The 22204-nt window shown below is 45.5% G+C and overlaps 1 protein-coding gene across 6 annotated transcripts in view; it reads left to right on the forward strand.

The window, feature by feature from the left end:
- SLC12A8 (solute carrier family 12 member 8) overlaps window positions 1–22204 on the forward strand; it is a 133570-nt gene that overhangs the window by 15151 nt on the left and 96215 nt on the right. For 4 of the 6 annotated variants that reach the window (XM_059922110.1, XM_059922115.1, XM_059922111.1 and 1 more), the window contains exons 3-5: window positions 5546–5692; window positions 10430–10621; window positions 19197–19428. In XM_059922110.1, coding sequence (XP_059778093.1) covers window positions 5546–5692; window positions 10430–10621; window positions 19197–19428 — 571 coding nt within the window. The remainder of the gene's footprint in view (window positions 1–5545; window positions 5693–10429; window positions 10622–19196; window positions 19429–22204) is intronic. The other 2 variants (XM_059922113.1, XM_059922114.1) reach the window with 2 other exon arrangements.

The raw sequence follows: 22204 nt of genomic DNA on the forward strand, positions 1-22204 counted from the left end.
GCAGGGGCCCCACCAACATCAACGCTGTCACAGCGTCCGCGGGTCTTGCCACTCCTGGGCCTGTGTGGTTGCTTGACCAGGTTGTGCCTTGGGAGGTTCCCGGCCTTGGACCGGGATCAGAATGCACAAGATGGAAGAGCCACAGATCAAAGCACCGGGAACTACTGTTACGGAGACACTGGCTTTTGAACCTGTTCTGTGCAGAAGAGATCCGCACAGCCACGAAGATCTCACATTTCTAGGAGTGCCTAAATCGGTGCTGACCAAGCGTGCTGCCCAGATTCGAATCCAGGGAAATCAGGCTTTGACCACTCCATGTGGGTCCTGCGGAGCAGCTCCCATTACCAGCTTCAGTCAGGGTAGCAGAGCGCTCGTCGGACACCCATTCTCGAACTCCTAGTATAATACAGAAGGGGCCGGCTGCCCCAGCGCTGGGACTGGGCAGGGGTTGGAGAGAGGCAGCTTTCAGGCTGAGGTGTAGAGCAAGGATTCACCTGAAACATGAGGACGAGGTACCAGGGCAGATAGAAGATGCACAGTCAGTAAGACCTCTCTTCTTTCCTTTCCTCCCAACTTTCCTGAAGAAATCCTCACCTCCATTTAAAACTGCCTGTTGTGCTTCATGCTTACCAAAAAAACTTTCACGATTATCACCTCATCTAAACTGCGCAGCCCACCTTGAGGCGGGTATGTAGCTACCTGCATCGGATGCGGGCACCACAGGCGGCCGCTGGCCCGTGGAACCCTGCTGCCCCCCTGCCCAGCTGCAGCTTGTGGTGCCTGTTCAGAGCCAGAGGAGAGGAATGTGGCACCCACTCTGCTCAGTGCGTCACAGATCAGCAGCAGCTTGGGATATTCTCTGATGTGTAATAATTAAATAATTAGCTTTCAGAAAGCAAGCTGCTGGCGCACGTGTGCGTGCTCCAGGTAGAGCCAGTCTTTGGGAGGAAGGGGCAGGCTGTGTCTTGTTCTGATCCGCTCCTGACCCAAGTGGGCAGAAGCAGAGTTTCTTACCAGTCTCCTTTCCTCCAGCTTCCAGGAGAGAGAATAGGTGTCTTCTCACATTTCAGATGTGTTCAGTAAGGCCTGGAGGGTGGCCTGTGGGAGGGCGGTGGCTGTTTGAGACAAGAGGCTCCTGGGTGGGAGCTCGCATCATTGGCTGTAGCAGAGCTTTGCTCTGTCTTACTCAGCTCCACTTGCTGGATGCAGGAAGTCACGTGTTTCCCACTCTGGACACGTTTCAGGTGTGATTTTCCTGTCTTTCTAGATGCCCTGCTCAAGTGTGAGGATTCTCACAGGAGAAGGACTTCTACCTCTGAACTAAAACACCCACGAGGTGGCCGTGGTGTCTCCAGTGTGGGGTGCAGCCCTGGGCTTAGAGGGCCTGGCTCCTTGTTCTGGGAGGTTGGGAAGGAAAGCCCTAGCAACGAGCAGCACACAGGTGCGATCACCCGCGGCCAGACTCCAAGTCTCTGTGCCCTGGAACCTGCCAAGTTGTCCCTGACAACCTGAGGGTCCTCAGGAAAGAGAGGAACCTGCCCCTTGAGGATGTTTGTGGTCCCCTTTCTGAGGGATTGCTTTGCCCCTCACTTTTCTGTCTCTTCTTTCTTAGTGTCCACCCCTGCTTCCCAGTAGCCTCCATCCTGGGCACAGCACACATCCTACTGCCACCTGCCTTTCCCCGCAACCTGTCATGTCTGTGTCATAGAGTGTTGAATGAGACTCTTGTTATTTTGGAATTGATGACTGGGGCCCAAATCTGAAGACAATGAGGTTCTAAGACAGTTATCAACAGTTGGTACCAAGCACAAGATAGCCCAGAACTGGCCCAACTATCACCCCCTGTCACCCCAGCAATTCCACCGCCCTCTCCCTGGGCAACAGAAATGACTAGGGAGAGGCACAAAGGGAGAGTCTGTGAGCCACGGCCTTTGTGGGAGGGCCTATTTGAGACGAGATGAGCTTCCTTACCCTCCCATAAAGGAGGGGCTTTGGCATGCGGTCCCTGAGTGGGGGGGAGAAGCTGATATTCTGTCCTCCTATTGGATGTCTGCTTATGCTGCAGACACGGCTCTGCCCGCAGCCTATCTGAGCAAGAGCTGAAGGGAATCGGAGAGAGCTGGCAGGACAGATAGACAGCAGGATTGGGGAGTAGCCAGTTGTGATACTGTGATTTATAATAAATAGATATTTGGCACAGAGCTCCTAAAACCCTTGGAATTTCCTAAGTGATAAGAGTGATAAGGTGTCTTGATATTCATAACAAATGCCTTCAGCCACCACTGGGTTTATATTAGCGAGGTGACTTTTAGAATCACCTAGAATGGAGGCTGGTTACAGAGGAACCAGCCATGTGATTGGAGGGTTGGAACTTTCAGGGTAGGGGAAAGGAGCTGGAGGTTAAATCAGTCACCAATGACCAGTGAGTTAATCAGTCATGCCTATGTGATGAAGCCTCCAGAAAAACCCAAAAAAGAGGGTTTGGAGAGCTTCTGGGTTGGTGACCACATGGAGATGATGGGAGAGTGCTGCGCTGGGAGAGGGCATAGACCTCAAACCTTTCCCTAAACGCCCCCCTCATCTGGTGGCTTCTGAGTCATATCCTTTCATAATAAGCTGGTAATCTAGTAAGTAAAATGTTTGTCTGAGTTCTGTGAGCCGCTCTAGCAAATTAACTGAACCCAAGATGGGGGTGGTGGGAACCTCTGATCAGTAGCCCGTGGGTCAGAAGCATAGTGACAACATGGACTTGAAATTGCCATCTGAGGGGCAGTCTGGTAGGACTGAACCCTTGACTGTAGGATGGCACCGTCTCTGGGCGGGCAGTGTCGGAGTTGTCTTAAACTATGGGACACCCACTGGTGTCAGAGGATTGCTCTGTGTAGGAGAAACCGCCCCCCACTGGCACTGGTGTCAGAATTGGGCCGGCCCGATGGTAGTTACTATGCAAAGGAGCTGGTTTGAGCTGCCTGTCAGGCCGGTACTCTCCACAAGGCCAATCCTGGGGCAGTGCGGAAGGCTGAGGACGTCCTGTAAGTGGGGAGGCTGGAGGGTGCGGTGGGCCAGGGAGAGGTGACAAGCATGGGCCCCGGGCTGGCGTCCTGTATTGATGTTGGCGGCAGCGTGTCTGCGGGGCGGGGGGGGGCTGGAAATTGTCCCTTGGGGTCTCCCGAGTACCTATTTGGCATTTTATTCTAGGGTTCTCCATCTCATCCTAGCTCCCCTTTCTGGTGCTTTTGTTTCTTCTTCCTTTTCTCTCACTGGCTTATGTCTCTCTCTCTCTCAAAACATCAGGGCCCCAACCTTGGGTCAAACTTAGGTGCTTCTTGCCAGTATCAGATGAGCAGGCTTTGGGAAGACTTAGTTGTGTTCTTGTGTCACTTGGTAAGAAAAGGTATGTGCACTCCTCTAAATATCCTGAAATAAACTGTCATGACTTGGGCACCAAACCCATTTGACTACATGTATACCTTCAAACCATGTATACCTTCACTTACACCTTTATTCTCAGGGTAAAGAGTCTCCTAAAGTTCCGGCCTCATTCATCTGTGAAGCACATTTTAGGCTGATTTAGTCCAGTGAGATCCAGGGAGTGAAAGGCTTTTCATACCCCCATTAGGTAAATAAACAAAAAAACAAAACAGGTTTTACAGGGGAAATATGAAGGCTGTGATGACAGAGGAATACAGTTTCTAAAATCACAACAGGAATTTTAAGGGTAAAGCGGAGGTACTCACAATTAAGCGAAATCCAGGATGTTAGAAATCGCACCTGAAACATTGAAATTTAGGAGAGAAAAGGGCCTGTGACCTGTGGTGCAGGTTTTACAGTCTGGGTTGGGGAATTCAAACCCCAACTGTGGACCTAGGCTGGTTGTGTCTCTTCTCCAGGGCTCGCTTTCCTCGGCTGGCTGTAGACAGGGGCCCTCTCCCTGCCTCGCTCCCGGGGTGACCTGAGCACCAAAGGGGGGAATTGATGTGGAAGCTGAAAGCACTCCCTAAATTATTACTCTTTGTTGCTGATAGTTGCTATTGTTATGACTGTTTCTAATAAATAGTAGGCCTGTAACAAGCCATGGTAGGAAGCGAACACAAGCAGAGACGGGAAGTTGGGCCAGGTCCTGAGTTTTGAGATTAGGATCCTGGAAAACAGTCTTACCACAGAGTCCCTTGGTACCATTCGTTCAAAGATAAGCATAGGTTGGCAGGGTCTTCGCTCTGAGCCACGATCACTGTTCTCATGTTTATTGACTTTCAGGAGATTCCTCATTAGTGGTTTGCAAAAGACAAATGCACAGAAATATACAGAGATGAAAGGTGTTCCAGCTGGTGTCGGGAGTCCCCCGGCCCATCTGTCCTGCGTGGCTTCATTGATGGCCCTGATGATTTCTTGAGGCCCTTTTTTCATCTGTAGGTGTACGATACAAGGCGGGAAGCTGGGATCCTCTCCTTTTGTTTTGACTGAGCATAGTTGGCTTCTGGCCTTGGTCCTAGATCATGAGCGCACCCATCGTTCTCAGCTGTTCAGGGCCCCTGCCCCTGACTCTGGACCTTAGATTTCCCCTGTCCCTTGACTTTTCTGCCGTCTCCCTGAGGTTATAGATGACATACACGCACCAGTTAGGCTTAGTGCACACAGTGGGTCTTAGCTGGGTGCCTCCCTTCCCCACCCCGAGGTGAGAATTATTTCATCACTGCTGCAGTAGTTTGAGGCCATTGGAAGACTCCAGTGATGTCTGAATTTAGATTAATTACTAAACCTATGCAGGAGCAGTTCATCGTATGAGTGGCTACTGATTTTGTTTAAGATCGTTTTAGTATTTCCATAAGGTTTAGTCTTTTTAGTAAAGAGTTTCTGTATGAGTGTACTGTAAGTGCCTTTGTTATTTTTGAATTGGAAAAATGAGGAAAGCATCTGTTTCACCACTTGTTAGCCTGTGATTCTAGACAACTGCCAAATGATGCCTTGGGATCCTGGGGTATGGGATGGAAGGGCACTCAGGGATCACCGTACCAGCCAGTGTTCAGTCAGGAACACAGAAACTGCCCTAGATTTTTTAAACAGAGGGAATTTAATACATAGAACTCATTACAGAAGTGTTAGAAGGGCCAGAGGAGAAAAAGGTAAGTAAAGGAAGGTTCCCCAAAGATTAGTAACCACTGGAAGCTGCTCTTCCCACCAGGAAGGGAGAGACTGAAAGGGAGGATGGCGTCACCCAGAGCTCCTGACCGACGTCAGAGCTGGAGCCCAGCATCCCGCGCTCACCCACATCCCAGTGGCCGGAACTCAGTCACGTGGCCACACCGCCTGTAAAGAGACTGGGAAATGCAGTCTCCCGAGTGGCGAGAAGGAAAGGGAACCGAGTTTGCTGAGCAGCTTGTCTGCGCTGCGCACGGCACAGGAGTTGCTATGCGCACAGGCCTGCAGGACATGGCCCAACAGGAGAGCTTTAAAGCTGAGTTCTCCCAGCACCCACCTCCGTTCCCCTCCCCGCGCCAGCCCTCCCCACTGCTGCTGAGCTGACTCCTGTGTGCCCTGTTTTCAGGAGGCCCTGGCCCAGCCCCAGCCCTGGTGGAAGATCCAGCTGTTCATATGGGAACCAGTGCTGTTCGGGACCTGGGATGGTGTGTTCACGTCCTGCATGATCAACATTTTTGGGGTTGTCCTTTTCTTGAGGACTGGCTGGCTGGTGGTGAGTGATGAGCTGGTGGCCCTGGAGCCTCTTGTGGGCCTGGGACATGGAAAGCTCTGTCACCCTTGGGTATTCCACAGTGTAGTCAACAGATTCCTGAAGCACCGAGCAAGATCAAGTACATGGAGTAGCTAGTATTGCTTTTTAAATGAGAATCCTGAGAACCTGGGCCTCAGACAGAGGTTCCTGTGGAAGCCTCACCATGGATTTACCTACAGGAATATGAGCACAGAAGTCAGGGCACATTGTGGGTGGGACTAGAGGTGGGTCAGAGAGAGCAGGCTGATGGCAAGTTTGCCTCCAGTTTGTGACCCTCTCCAGCTTTCCTGGTGTTCTTTAACTCGTCTGATGCCCTGCCTAGAGAGGGAGAGGGAGAGGGAGAGGGAGAGGGAGAGGGAGAGGGAGAAGAAACTGTAAAAACCTACGGTTCTCCTCCATGCCTTTCTCCTTACTTTCACACGGAACACTTCACTTGACACTGCTGGTCACCAGATTTTTCCCCACATCAAGCAATTCTGTGGCACCAGCTGAGTGTCCTACAGTGTAACTCAATTCTGGCACTACCTGGAGAGAGCATCAGATCCCACAGGTTAAGGGCTCCATCCCATAAAGCTGCCCCCACCCACTTCAGCTGCCAATCACAAGTCCAGGTTGTCACCTATGCTTCTGACCGAGGTTGTGCATCTGGGGTTCCCATGACCCACCCCATTCCCACGACCCACCCCACCCCCCCTCAGATTCCATTAATTTGCTAGAGCAGCTCACAGAACTCAGGGAAACACTTATTTATGTTTATTAGCTTATTAAAGGATTATGATAAAGACCGATGAAGAGATACCTAGGGCAAGGTCTGCAAAGGTCCCAAGAGCAGGGGCTTCTGTCCCCGTGGAGTTGGGGTGCATCACTCTCCTGGTGTGTGGCTATGCTCACCCACCTGGAAGCTTTCCAAACCCCATTCTTTGGGGATTTTTATAGCAGCTTCATCACACATGATCAATTGTTAACTCCATTTCTAGCCCCTCTCCCCTCTCTAGAGAAGTGTGTATATGTGTGTTGGGGGTGGTGGGGGTGAAAACTCGAAGCTGCTAATGGTAGCTTGGTCTTTCTGGTGACCAGCCCCCATCCAGGAGCCCTCCAGGAGCCCACTGACAGCCACCTCGTTAGAACAAAAGATGCTCCTTGTGTTTTTATCGCTTAGGAATTTACAAGGGTTTTAGGAGCCCCGTGTCAGGGATGGGGTCAAAGACAAATGTTAGAACAAGAGATGCTTCTAGCGCTCTTATCACTTAAGAAATGACAAGGTTTCAGGAGCTCTGTGCCAGGAACCAGGTGCAGAGACCAATATACAGTTGACCCTTGAACAACATGGGTTTGAACTGCACGGTCCACTTATGCTCGGGTTTTTTTCAATAAATAATACAGTACTACACGGTCCACAGTTGGTTGAATCCGTGGAAGGGAAACTGCAGATAGGAAGAGCTGACTATGGGACTTGAGCATCCGCAGATTTTGGTATCCGAGACCAGTCCCGGAATTAATCCCCTGTGGATACCTAGGGACAGCTGTATATATTTTCTATCATCTCATGGAGGTAGAGAGAGAGAGGGGTGTGTGTTTATGGTAAGAAATTGGCTCATACGATTATGGGTTCTGGCAAGTCCCAAATCTGTAGGATAAGTGAGATGCAGGTAAGAATAGATGTTGCAGCTTTTTGAGTCCAAAACCTAGAAACTCAGGCAGAACTACTGTGTTGCAGTCTGGAGACCAAATTCCTTCTTCTTTGGGAAACCTCAGTCTTTGCTTTTAAGGCCTTCAACTGATTGCATGAGAACCACCCACATTATGGAGGGTAATTTCCTTTACTTAAAGTCAGCTGATTGTGGGACTTCCCTGGCGGGCCAGCGGTTAAGACTTCGCGCTTCCAATGCAGGGGCCGCGGGTTCAATCCCTGGTCAGGGAACTAAGATCCCACATGCCACGTGGCGTGGCCAGAAGATAAGAAAAAAAAAAAAAGTCAACTGATTGTACATGTTAATCACATCTTAAAAATACATTTACAGCAACTCCTAGACTAGTGTTTGACTAAACAACTGGTCACCATAATCTAGCCAAGTTGGCACATAAAGTTAACCATCACATCTGCAAATTCCAGGGGATGAAAGCTTCACTGTAGTGGGGTGTATGGGGTTCTTAGTCCTCTTAGGAGGCCTGGTTGAGGCCACACCTTCCTCAGCTCTTGCTCTACTCCATACCCAGGCCCTTAGCTCAGGGTTCAGCCTTAGCCATAGCCAGGATGGGTCTGAAAGTTTTCTTTATTAATGTGTGGAAAGCTTAGAGCAAGGTTAGCAACCTCTCTGGCGTGGATGCCTCTCATGGTCCTCTCAAACTTCCAGGGGCCCCCACTTACAAAAGCACAAATCCTCCGCTCGGATGCCTTGTCCTGGCAGGCATTCTCAGGCTTCTGGGATCAACCTCTGATTTTTCCCCTTCTTGGAAGCCACCTCACTGCCCAGCACCTCTCCAGCCTGTGTCCAGGGGAGGCCCAGCAACCTGACTGCTGTGGCAGAGGAAGGCCTGGCAGTGACAGCCTGGGCCCCTGGGCTCTGCCTCATGCAGGGGCTGCTTATGGAACAGTGGAAGGAGAGAAGGGTAAGCTCTCTCTATTTCTATTCTTAAATCTTAGGGCCTCCTCTGAACCCTCCCGCTGAGTCACTTTTTTGAGAAATGGCTATCCAGAAGTGTCAGTCCCATCCCCAAAGTGAAGTACAAGTTGTATTAATTATTTATTGCTGCGCAACAAATTATCCCAACACTTAGCGGCTTAAAGCAACCAATATGTGTTGTCTTGTCATTACTGTGGTTCAGGGATCCAGGAGCAACTTAGCTGGGTGCCTCTGGCTCAGGGTTTCTCATGGGGTTGCAGCCAAGCTGTCAGTCAGGGCTGCACTCTCATCTGAAGGCTCCACTGGCAGAGGGTCTGTTTCCAGGATCACTTGTGAGGTTGCTGTCAGGCTTTGTCACGTGGGCCTCTTCATAGGGTTGCCTCAGTAACTGCAGCTGGCTTCCCCCAGGGCCAGCAACCTAAGAGAGAGGGAGGGAGCAAGTGCCCAAGATGAAAGTCACGGTCTTCTCATATGCTCATCTCAAAAGTGACATCCCATCACATCTGCAGGGCTCTGCTCATTAAAAGTGAGTCACTCCATCCAGCCCCCGCTCAAGGGGAGCAGATTACACAAGGGCACGAATGCCAGGAGGTGGGGACCACTGGGACCATCTTTGAGGCTGCTACCACACAAATACATCCTTTTGCCCTAAAATGATCTCTCCTTTTCAATTCTGACATTAGTTTTACCTGAAAAATCATATTTGAACATGGAAATAAAGGTAAATGTGAAATGCCAAAAATAAGGTAGAGCTTCTAGAGGATAACATAAAATTAAAATAAGTAGAGGTCATGCCCAAGTCATTTTTAAATAGAAAATATTAATTCTAAAGAATAATTTGGCAGCATATTTATAATCTGAAAAACGTTAAAGTGGCAGTTTGGGTATGAAAACTTAAAGACTGGTACAGACTTTTAAAAATTATCCCATGTAGACAATTTAAAAGCACGAACAAAGGAAGAAAATAGTAATTATATAAGTTCATTAAAAATATAAAAACAGCAAAATAAGTAACTGAATAAAACATAACTGAATATAACCTAATCCTTTAGGTACCATATAGTCTACCGTGGCAAACTTTAGATCCATTTTTTTCCCCCTTCTCTATTAACAGAATCATAATTTTGCTTGGTATGGCATTACTCTCAGCTGAAAACCCAACAGATTAACAAATACCGTAATCCCACTTCATTCTCCAACCTCCGTCTAAATATCAATAGATGTCAAAATAGAAATAAAGAAAATATTTACCTCTTTTTCTCCCCCCTCCCCATGCTTTTCTACTTATTTATAAAAGGTCTTTCATATAAATAAACCAATTTTTCAATGCAGTGAACTTCTAAACGTTCAAATAACTTGCAGGTGATATAGGCATTTTTAAATGTCAGAAGTGCGAGAAGAGAGTAGACGGAGTACGGGCGGGAAGAATGCTGTGCACACAAATGAAAGAGAAATGGGGAAAGCTAGCAAAAAACCCCAAACCTAATCCTGCTGTCTTGGCAGCCCAGAGGTAAAGACGGGCTTGGGGACAAGACTCCAGTGTGACAAGCGCTGTGATAAGCACTAAGCCCTGGGCACTACTGGAGCCAGAGGAAGGCTCCCAGGGACAGCTTGCTGCAGGAGGAAACGCTAACCCCGGTCTCGAGGGATGCGTTGGAGTGAACCTGCCAAGGAGGAGGAACGGGCAGAAAGGCATTGCAAGCAGGGGATCCGCATGGGTAGGAGGAGGGGGTGGGGCGAGGGGGCACGTGACTTTACGCTGGGGCGCCGCGTGCGTCTGGGGGAGGGCTGTCGGCAGAGGGATGAGGGGGGCCTGGGGAGGTGGAGAGGGGAGAGAGCAGGAGGGGCTTCAAGAGGGTATGGCGTGGCTTCGACGTGACATGGTCGGCGCTGGGAAGGCTCCAAGAGTTCGCTGCAGGGACCCTACATTCGTCTGGAGTCCCTTCCAGGCCTTACTCCTGTGGCCCTGCCTTCGTCCTTTTCCAACGGGCCCACCCCCCGGGGGCGTGGGAGCGGTGGGCAGTGCTCCCTCCGTGCGCTAACCCTGACCTGGCTCCTTGCTGTTCCGCCGCAGGGAAACACGGGAGTGCTCATGGGTGTGTTTCTGGTGTCCTTCGTCGCCCTGGTGGCCCTGGTCACAGTGCTGTCCGGCATCGGGGTTGGGGAGCACTGCGACGTGGGCACCGGCGGCGTCTACTCCATGATCGCGGCGGTCCTCGGCGGGCAGACCGGAGGCGCCATCGGGCTGCTGTACGTGTTTGGACAGGTGAGGCCACTGGCCAGTGGAATCGCTTACCTTGCCTTTCTTTCTGCCACCTTCTTCTCATCCACGTTCCCCTCTGACCTGGTGACAGGCAAGGGGGCAGTTGCGGGGAGCTCAGAGTGGAAGCAAGCTCGTAGTCCGGGGCCCTGACCCTTAGTCCAGGGCTCCTTCCTCTCCGCCCCCTTTGCCTCTGGAGTCCTGCTTCCACCAGGGAGCTGGGTCTGGGCTGGGACCATCCTTACAGGCTGTTCTAGGGAGGGGAGTGTACAGCAGTGGCCGGAGCCGGGGTGGCAGCTGGGTGGCCCGGTCCCGGGGGCACTTTTACACTGAAAAGGGGACATTTTGCCTGTGCCAAGGACTTCCTTAGAAGCAGGCTGTTCTCAAATGAACCGGAGCTCTAGGCGCATTGATAGCTTGATGGCCTGAACAGGGAGGCTGAAAGCCCCTGTGTGGATGCTCTGTCTGAGAAGGAGAATACTAATGAGGAGGCCCTTCACCAGAGTGGACGGAGGCCCTCAGAAAACCACTGAGCAGGGAGAAGTACTGAAGCGTGTTTAGCTAAAACACAGGGACGGTGACCTAATGCTGAGGAAGCAAATGCAGACATTAAGAAGCAGCTCTTTGTAAGCACTTCTTGGACTGAAAAAGGGTTTAATGATGGTGCAAAGGGTGGTGGGTGGCTGAAAAAACAGTTAAAAGAATCTGTCTAAGTAAGAGTACAAGAGTCTCCTCAAAGAAAGTATCGGTCTGTTTCTTTTATTTTTAAAGCAGCAGGGGCAGGGTATTGTAGCAAAAATACATCTGATTCTCCAACAGCACAAAGCTGTGTGTGTGTGTGTGTGTGTGTGTGTGTGTAGGAGAGATGTGTGGAAGGCAGACACATGGTCAGTGCACTCTTAAAAACCACTTGCCTTTTTGGAGAAACATCTTTAAGCATGGTAGTTTGGAGGTGAGTAATAAACTGTCAGTTTACTTTATTACCCTGGGGATTTGTATATCGATTTTTTTTTTTTTTTAACTTCTCTGCTATTTTGTAGCCAAGCAGGCTGCAAGATGGACAAACAGCAGTCCTCACTTTCCCTGCTCTCTGGGTAGACAAAAAGCTCCACTCTTGAAACAGATAACACAGACAGGGGACCAGCGCTGATGTTTGGGCCTCCCCACCTCCCAGAGAGAGGAAGCCTCCTGTATGTGAGGTGACTTGGAGGAAAGGTGCTCACAAAGAAAGACACAAGCTACCAAAACTCAAGAAGAAACAGAAAATCAGAATACGCCTACATAAGTAAAGAGATTGAATTAGTAATCAAAAAACTTCTAAGAAAAGCCAGAAACATTGGTGCCCCTCTGGTCAGTGTCCTCTCCATGCCTCTGCTTCTTCGGCAGTTGAGCTGGGTGGGCTTTCTAATCAGGGTTTGGCTGCTGCATAATCCTTTTTATATGTTGCTAGATTCAGTTTGCTAGTATTTTGTTGAGGATTTTTGCCTATATATTATGAGGGATGTTGGTCTGTAGCTTTCTCGTGATATCTTTGTCTAGTTTTGGTGTCATGTTCATGCTGGCCTCACAGAATGAGTTGGGAGGTGTTCCCTCCTCTTCTATTTTTGGGAAGAGTTTGTGAAGGATTGGTGTTAATTCTTCTTTAAACGTTTGGTAGAATCTGATGGTGAAACCATATGGTCCTGGGCTTTTCTTTGCAGGAAGTCTTTTGATTACTAATTCAGTCTCTTTACTTATATAGGCGTATTCTGATTTTCTGTTTCTTCTTGAGTTTTGGTAGGTTGTGTCTTTCTAGCAATTTGTCCATTTTATCTGGGTTATCTAATGTTTTGGCATATAATCATTCATAGATTCCCTTATAATCTTTTTTTTGTTTTTGTAAGATTGGTAGCAATGGCCTCCCTTTCATTCCTGATTTTAATCATTTGAGTCTTCTCTCTTTTTTTCTTAGTCAGTCTAGTGAAAGGTTTGTCTGCAAAGAAGCAATTTTTGGTTTTGTTGCTTTTCTCTATTCTTTTTCTGACCTCTATTTCATTTATTTCTGCTCCAATCTCTATTATTTCCTTCCTTCTGCTTGCTGTGGGTTTAGTTCACTCTTCTTTTTCTAGTTTCTTAAGGTGGAAGGTTATGTCATTGATTTGAGATCCTTTTCTTCCAGGATGTGGTTGGGTTTTCTGAGGGTCCTTATTCCTGGTTCTTATTACCCCTAATTCCCTCATCCCAGGGCATGCACGCACTCATGTGTTTTTAGTAATTGCCGGAGGAGATGGCCTGTTGTGCCCCGGAGCAGGGTCAGCAAACTTCTTCTATAAAGGGCTAGATAGTAAATGTTTTAGTTTTTTGTGAGGGTGTCATAGGTCTCTGTCACAGTGACTCAACTCTGCTGTGTAAGTGTGAAAGCAGCCATAGACAGTTTGAAGCGGGCATGGCTGTGTGCCAATCAAACTTACGCCCAAAGCAGGCGGCAGCAGGATTTGGTCAGAGGGCCAAAGTTTGCCGGCCCTTGCCCCAGAGCATCAACGTTTAGGAGATACAGATGCTTAAAATAATGATTTTTAAAGTTTACAAAATCTTTCCATTGCCTTGCATCCTCCCAAACCCTTCCCCATTCATCTCTCTGAGACGTTGGTGCTGGGTCTGTAGTGTGGGGTCAGACCCCTGGGCCAGTGGAGGAGACGATGAACTGGGGTCTGTCCTCACTCCCTGCCCCACTCACCTGAGCACTTCTTCGGGGCTGCTTACCCTGGACACCGGAATATCCAGCTTCAGCCTGCACTGTCCTGTCTAAAAGCATTTATTCATGGCTTACCTGCTCTTTGCTAGGCTCTGTAAAAACAGTGGAGGACTGGAAAACTTTCAGGGACCTGGGGTTTGCATTGTGGGAGGGAACCCATATATAGGACATACAGCCAACCAATTCAAACTTTAAACTAGGGATTTCGTGTGAGAAGGGAAGGGGTGTGGAGGGACAACTCTGGTTTTCTAGGTAGGTACCCAAAGATGGAAAGAAAATTGCCTATGATTGTGAAAATGCAATTTTTTGAAAACAGAGGCCTTGGAAGGGAAGTGTTACACCCTGAAAATATAGCGGTGACACCCCCTGCTTCCTTTGGCAGAGGGTTAGAAATTCTCTGTAGAGGACGAAAGAGAAAAACGAATGCCTGTGATTATCAACTTGAAGAACAGATAAAAAAATTTTTTTTAATATAATAAATTCTGGGGAGGTTTATACATTAAACAAATCGAAAGGGATGTTTTCCAATGAAGAGGAGCTTCATGGTTGGAAGGGAGACCACGTCTAGGGTGGTTGGATTGCTCTGGGGAAGGGCTGGCAGCCGCTGTTGTCCACACCTCTCCCGACGGGAGGCCGGAGCCCAGGGCCAGGCCCGAGCACACTGGCTGAGAGCCGGCTGTTGGGGAGCCTTGCGTCCTAGATGCGCTGTGCTCTATGTGCCCAGATACAGTTTTTGCATAAACAGAATAATACTCTCAATATGCTTGTTTTTATTTTCCTTTATAAAATTGCTTTAAAATTACAAAATGATGTTCATTGTAGCTAGTTAGCGTATCAGAGATAATTTAAAGAAAACGTAGTTTCCCTCCCGTCCTGCAGTAACCAGTGTGAACACCTAGCATCCTCTTCACACCTTTCCCGGGGCTCATCTCCATGAATTTATGGATTTTTGAAGTGCTTGCTTGTTTTTACAAAAATGGGGACAAATTTCATACTCTATTCCATGACTTTTATTTATCACTGAACAATAAGTCATGGACATTCTTCTAGGTCAACGCTTTGAATCCATGCTTTTAAAGTAGTTGCTTAGTATTGTATAATATGGATGTATGGTAATTCGTGGCACATTCTCTGTTCATTTTTTTACTCTCTTATGTAAGAGTAGTTTTATTCCTTTTCTCATTTCTAAGAGTCTGTAATTTTGCACATTCTCTTTTCCTCTTAATCAGGTTGCCAGGTGTTTATGTATTTTATTGATCTCAAAAAAAAAAATCAGCTTTTGTTCTTTTTATCCTTTCATTTTTTTCTTTCATTAATTTCATATATCCTTTTATTAAATACTTCTTCCTACTGTCTTTTTATTTATAATGATTTTTAAAGTCACTTCTTAAGTTAATACTTTGTTCATGTATTTTTCTGCATTTTTAAACTAATATAAACATTTAGAATTATACTTTTTTCCCCTTCTGAATGCAGGATTAATGTGCTTCCCAAGTTTTAGAATCAATCCTTTTTATTACTTTCTAGATAATTTGAAATTTTAAAAATTTCTCCATATTTTGCCAACGTGGCTCAAATTTATTTCTGTTGTATTTTCCCCCTTGTTGATTTGGAAGTTCTATTGATACTATGCTTTTCATTCTGTGGGTAGTTATTATCTACTTTTAGAAGCTATAATTATACTTTTTCTATACTTCCCAAACAAAAACATTACTTGTTAGCTCCTCCACGTACCAAATACGAAATCTCTATGATACTTTTACTTACCTACATTCCATAATTACCCTTACCTCTTACCCCCAGATCCTTAGATTTTGAAAAGGTGGTTTAATTTTGGGCTGTTATAGCTTTCCCTTAAAAGTAAGTCTCTTCAGTTTCAAGAATCCTTACTTACAACTTATGTTGCAAACTTCCAGTGACATTACCATCATCTATTTAGCATTAACAAAGTATTTTATGAAATTCATGGCTAACTACTGTTTCCTTTACATCAGTCGCTAATAATAAAGTAATAATGATAATGCCAATGGCTATTATTTCTCCAACTCTAACTATGAGCCAGGTATTGTTCTAGGACTTTACACGAATTATCTCATTTAATCCTCACAATAACCTTTTTTTTTTTTAAAGGTGGTTTCTTCTTCTTCTTCTTCTTCTTTTTGTTGCTATTTAAATTCTCTTTTTTTTAATTGAAGTATAGTTGATTTACAATATTAATTGTAATAATTAATTGTGTTAATTTCTGCTGTACAGCAAAGTGATTCAGTTGTTTGTGTGTGTGTGTGTATATATACACACACATATACACATCCATTCTTTTTTTTTAATATTCTTTTCCATTATGGTTTATCATAGGATATTGAGTTTAGTTCTCTGTGCTATACAGTAGGACCTTTATCCATTCTGTATATTATAGCTTACATCTGCTAACCCCAGCCTCCCACTCCATCCCTCCCTCAATCACCTCCCCCTTGGCAACCACAAGTCTGTTCTTTATGTCCATGAGTCTGTTTCTATTTCGTAGATAGGTTCATTTGTGTCATATTTGAGATTGCACATACAAGTGATATTATTTGTCTTTCTCTTTCTGACTTACTTCACTTAGTATGGTAACCTCTAAGTCCATCCATGTTGCTGCAAATGGCATTATTTCATTCTTTTTTATGGCTGAGTAGTATTCCATTGTATATATGTACCACATCTTCTTTATCCATTCATCTGTTGATGGACATTTAGGTTGTTTCCATGTCTTGGCTATTGTGAATAGTGCTGCTGTGAACATAGGGGTGCATATATCTTTTTGCATTAGAGTTTTGTCTGGGTATATGCCCAGGAGTGGGATTGCTGGATCATATGGCAATTCTGCTTTTTGTTTTCTGAGGAACCTCCATACTGTTTTCCATAGTGGGTACATCAACTTATATTCCCAATAAGTGTAGGAGGTTTCCCTTTTTTCCACATCCTCTCTAGCATATGTTATTTGTAGAGTTTTTAGTGATGACCATTCTGACCATTGTGAGGTGGTACTTCATTGTAGTTTTGGTTTGCATTTCTCTAATAATTTGTTATTTCAGCATCTTTTCATGTGCTTATTGGCTATTTGTATTTCTTCTTTGGAGAAATGTCTGTTTAGGTCTTCTGCCCATTTTTCAATTGCATTGTTTGTTTTTTTTGTTGTTGAGTTGTATGAGCTGTTTCTATATTTTGGAAATTAAGCCCTTGTTGGTCGCATCATTTGCAAATATTTTTTCCCATTCTGTAGGTTGTCTTTTCATTTTGCTTATAGTTTCCTTCGCTGTGCAAAAGCTTGTAAGTTTGATTAGGTCCTGTTTGTTTATTTTTGTTTTTATTTCTGTTGCCTTGGGAGACTGACCTAAGGAAACATTTGTATGATTTATGTCAGAGAATGTTTCATCTATGATCTCTTCTAGGAGTTTTATGGTATCATGTCTTATGTTTAAGTCTTTAAGCCATTTTGAGTTTATTTTTGTGTAAGGTGAGAGGGGGTGTTCTAACTTCATTGATTTACATGCGGCTGTCCATCTTTCCCAACACCACTTGCTGAAGAGAGTGTCCTTTTTCCCCTTGTATATTTTTGCCTCCTTTGTTGAAGGTTAATTGAATGTAGGTGTGTGGGTTTATTTCTGGGCTCTCTATTCCTCACAATAACCTTTTGAAGTAAGTACTATTATTATCTGTGTTTCACAGAGGCAGACATGAACCACAGAGAGGTTGAAACACTTTCCCAAGTCACACAGCTAAGGCTGGGAGCCACAGCATTTGGCCTTAGGTAGTTTGGTTTCATAGGCTATGCTTCCGACCACTGTGCTCTTGTCACGTATCCTCCAGAGCTTTTACTTTTTTTGTTACTGGCATCTTTGGGCTAAAAAGTGATTTTAGGTACAAACCTGAGAGAGGGGCGCTACTGGGGTTACTTCAGTAATTGGTTTGGAAGCTCCAGGTGCAAACAGTCATATTCAAGTTCTGGCATCACCCTCTGCATGTGAGAGACCTCAGACACCTGGGAAAGTGATGCCTGTACAAACGATAATCAGTACTACATTTTTAACATTTGTTTATAAAACTCAGATATATCTGACCATGAGGAGTCCTGTTGATCTGGCCAAATACTGATGAAATAGCATCATTGTCACCATCACACTCTTGGCATTTAGTCGAGAGTAAGTTTGAATTCTGAGGTGAATGCAGAAAAATATAGATTCCTCTCTCTATCTCTCTGTCTTCCTCCCTCCCTCCCTCCCTCCCTCCTCTGCTTGTCTTTCTCCTGCATTTATTGGGCTTCCCCCCTCACCCAAATACAGACAGAAATGCCTACTCTAAATTTGGGGAATACTGACAATGATGCTATGTCTAGCTGCAGAGTGAGCCGATCTCAGTGAAGAATGGAGCCTCCTTCGTGAGCTCCCCTCAGACACAGAAATCATATAAGCCTTCCTGTCTTTATATAAAAGGACTAGAACTTAATGGTGTCTGCTTCCCGGAGCATTTTTCATACAGTCAACGTATCATAAAGTATTTATAGATTGCTTGCAACGTAGTTAGCAAATGCAGGGGATTTTAGAAGGCGCAATCAGCATAAAATTTTTTTAAAGATGTTTGCATTCTTGGTGGGGGGGGGGCAAACTTATATGCATGAAATAATAATAGAATACAGAGCCAGATAATGAATTGCAAGGTGCCAGCAGTAAGCATAGTATTTATTCAAAAACGGGGGATGAGGAAAGGCTTCATGGAAAAGGAGGAACTTGGCTGAGGTTTGAGTAGAATTTGTTTCCTGAGAGAGCAACAGGTGCAGAGCGACAGTGATAAGAGTGCCCTGCTGACCCTGGGGGAGGGTAAAGGGACCAACCCGATAAGAGAAGGGGGCTGAGGACCTATGGTAAATGAGGTTGGTGTTATTTTCAAATATTTATTTGAAATTATGTTTCAGGTTTTTTAAGAGGTAGCATCATGACTCTCAGGCAAATATAAAATAAACATGTGCCAAAGGGTTTATTTAACTCATTAATTAGTGGAGGAGCCAGTAAGATGTTAAGGTTGAGAAGTGAGGTATGGACCCTCGATGGATACAGATCCAATCCATAACTTCCTAGTTCAGCAATTTCATAAATAAATATAAGGATAAGATTGCTAGGTTAGACACAAAACCGGTTAATGTCTTACAGGATCACAAACCCTAATCTTTTGTGTTATCTGTTCCACCAGGCAGGAGTTCTGTACATCTCTGCAGGAAAAAAAAAAAAAAATCCATAAGTTAACATGTAACTTCACTAAGTCTGGGACATTTAATACATTTGATCAATAGTGAACAGTGAGTAGAACTAAGTACATTCACTTAGATAGTCCTTGGGTAGCCTTTGTTCCATATGACATTGGAAGGATGTGCTGCCCACTTTTTTTTCTTATTTCTAAGTTTTAGGTAATTTTAAAAATAATAGTGACATGCAAAGAAATAGAGAAAAAACCGGGGTTTGCTCCAGTGCCCTTCTAAGGCTTTGAGATGGGACTCCCCCTTGTGCTTCTCTTCTCTATTTAGGTCTTCACAGGGGCATCTATAGGTCTCTTTGGCCCAGAATCCCATCTCCTTCCTTCCATAATCTTTTCATCTTAGTTACCACCGACAATCATTCTCCCCTCTGGATGGTGGGAGAGATGTAGACGAGAAGAAAGGGGGCCCCAGGCAGGACTCCTGAGCAGGAAGGGCTCCTTTAACCCCCGTGATGGTTCCTGGGTGTTGAATTCCGAAGGTGAGCTGGGTCCTCGGTGCCGGGCAGCCCTGATGCTTTTTTCTCTTCCTGACTTTTCCTACCTCGAATTGCCTGTCAGTGTGTTGCAGGTGCCATGTACATCACTGGCTTCGCTGAATCCATCTCAGACCTGCTGAGCCTCAGGAATCTCTGGGCCGTGCGAGGAGTTTCAGTTGCGGTGCTTCTGGCCTTGCTGGGGATTAACCTAGCAGGCGTCAAATGGATAATCCGCCTCCAGCTGCTGCTGTTGCTTCTGCTGGCCGTGTCCACGCTGGACTTCGTGGTGGGCTCTTTCACACACCTGGACCCAGGTAAGCCTTTTGGAGTTCCGTAGATGGCCTCATGGGGGTCTGCACTGCTTTCTAGATGTTTGTAGGTCTGGGTTTGCAAGACGACCCCCAATAGCCTTTCCCTGCAGTGAGTGTGTGCTGCTCCCGAGCAGGTGAAGGGTGTGTCATGGTGCCGTTTCAGAGGCCAGAAAGCCCCTCCTCACATAGACGTCTTCACTGGGCACATTTCCCATGTTTCTTTTTATTTACTTGCCGTTAAAAAAAAAAAACAAAAAACAAGAAAATTTAGATAAAGGCCAGAATTAAGTAGAAATGGATTTGACAAAGATCGATTCATGATAGTGATTATACGCAAGAAATAGATTTGGGAAGGAAATAGATTTTAATTTTATCTGTCATATTTTATTTCTTTTTAAAAAAGGACTTGATGCAAACATAACAAATGTTAACAATTGTCATTTCTGGGAGAGCGGGACAGATAGTGATTGTCTATAGTTTTCAATATTACATTTTTTCAAAACAAAACTATGAATATATTAACTAAGCTTAAAGAAAGAAAATAAACAGCAGGGTATTCTTTTGCACCATTTGGAAATGGCGTCATATATTGATAATCAATCAATCACTGTTTACTCTAACCCTGGATTTTCTGCAGCCTTGAGGATACCTGGCAACTCTAATCCTAAATCCTATGCTTTGAGTGAGACGCTATTACCCAAAGTGTCCATAATTTTGTAGCTTTGTGATTTGGGGTGGTTTGGCATCAAAAGTCTTTGTTTCTCTCCAGAGTACGGAAGTATTCCTGGGATGCTGTAGGAAAAAGATAACTGCCTGATATTTCACACTTTGGGGACTTTGTCTTTTTATGACAGTAGTGACTAGACATCTACATTGGAATATGGACAGAGGAAGGGAGCTGGGACCAACAGCTGTGTTAACAAAGAGAAAGGGAAGAGATCAAGAGCACAGACCAGCCACCTCTGATAGTGGTGGTGGTGGCGATGGCTGCTGTATTGGATGGGCACTTCTGTGCCAGGCATTTTGGCTGGCACCTCACAGGGCTTATCTCATTATCATAACCTCATGGGGGAGGAGCAGTTATACCCATTTAACAGATGAGGAGAGCGGGGATTATATAATTTGTAGTAACGCGTGGCAGATCTGGGTGTGAAACTGGATCTGTTTGACTGTAAAGCTGAGCTCTTTCCTGAGGTAGGAACACTACCACTGTCTTTCTGTGATAGCGGCTCTTCTTTTCCCCTTCAAGGCTGCCCCTGGGGTGTGTTCTAAACAGTCTCGTCTTTCATAAAAGTGTTGGTTGCGGGAAGGTGACAGCTCAGTTGGTACACCCTCATCTGGCCTTATTGCTTTTTCATCTATTAAGATTCTTCTGTGGGAAAAGTCACTCATCTGAGCTCCCTGCGTGCCCCCTACCCTCTGGCATCCTGGTCCGTCCCCCAGAACCTCCAGACTGCCCCATGATCTAGCATCTACAGTGTTAACCCCTGTACATCGGGGGGCCCACTGCAGTGCTAAGGGCCAATGCAGTGTCCAGCCTGATCCCTCCAGCCTGAGCCTTGCAGCTTGCTGAACATTTGGAGCATCTCCACTGGGGGGAAGGAGTGATTTTTTTCCTGGCTTTGCACCACGCTGCAGAGACAGCCCACATCCTGAGAGTGACCTGCTGGCTGTTTGGCCATCAAACTGTCAGTGAAGGAAAGAGAGAGAGAGAGAAAGAGCGCACTCCAGACTTCATGCCTGGGTCCTTTCCGCCCGCTGACATGGTTGCCGCCAGAGCATAAGTAGTTAAATTGCATGGTGATGCTCCTGGAGTATTTGAAACCTCAGCAGGCTGTCGTATTTGCCTTCTTGATTAGAAGTTTTCTTGGCTGCTCTTCTGACTTACTGCAGATATTTCTCTTTCCTTCTGGTCAGTACATGACCAGGGTGTAGTGCGAAATGAAATTTATTTTCAATTATTCCCATAGTAACTGGCCCCTCTAGAATCTGTTTTTGGTATCACTGGTGTTTTATATGGGCTACTTTCTTTGCAGTTAAAAATCCAAACTGAAACTAGACCATAAACCTTCAGAATGGGTTTAGCAGAATTATTTCAACTCTTTTAAAAAATGACATACATGTAGACATTTGGAAAAAAAACTGGAAGGAACTAAGCCCAAGTGTTAACAATGGTCATCTTTCTGCTGAGATTATGGGTGGCTGTATTACCTTATTTCTACTTTTCCTTCAATTAGTTAGTGCTATTTAAAAAAAAAAATTAATAGACTTCAGTTTTTAGAACAGTTTTAGGTTTATAGAAAATTAGCACAGAGTACAGAAGTCCCCATATCCTTTCTCTCTCCTTTCCCTACCAGTTTCCCCTATAAAACCTTGCATCAGTGTGATACATTTGTTATAATTGGTGAACCAATAGTAACACATTATTATTAACTAAAATTCATGGTTTAGATGAAGATTCATCCTTTGTGTTGTATAGTTCTATGGGTTTTGACAAATATATATTGATATGTATCCATCATTACGGTATCATACAGAATAGTTTTAATGCCTTAAAAATTCCTGGGCTCCATATATTTCACCCCCATCCCCTACCCCTACTCCCAAACTCCTGGCAACCACTGATCATTTTATTGCCTCTATACTTTTGCCTTTCCCAGAACGTCATATAGTTGAAATCATACAGTATAGAGCCTTTTCAGCCTGGCTTTTTTTCACTAAGTATTATGCATTCAAGTTTCTCCATGTTTTTTGTTTTGTTTTTGTGTGTGTGTGCCTT

Source organism: Balaenoptera ricei, chromosome 4 (assembly GCF_028023285.1).
Source record: "Balaenoptera ricei isolate mBalRic1 chromosome 4, mBalRic1.hap2, whole genome shotgun sequence".
Taxonomy (NCBI): Eukaryota; Metazoa; Chordata; class Mammalia; order Artiodactyla; family Balaenopteridae; genus Balaenoptera; species Balaenoptera ricei.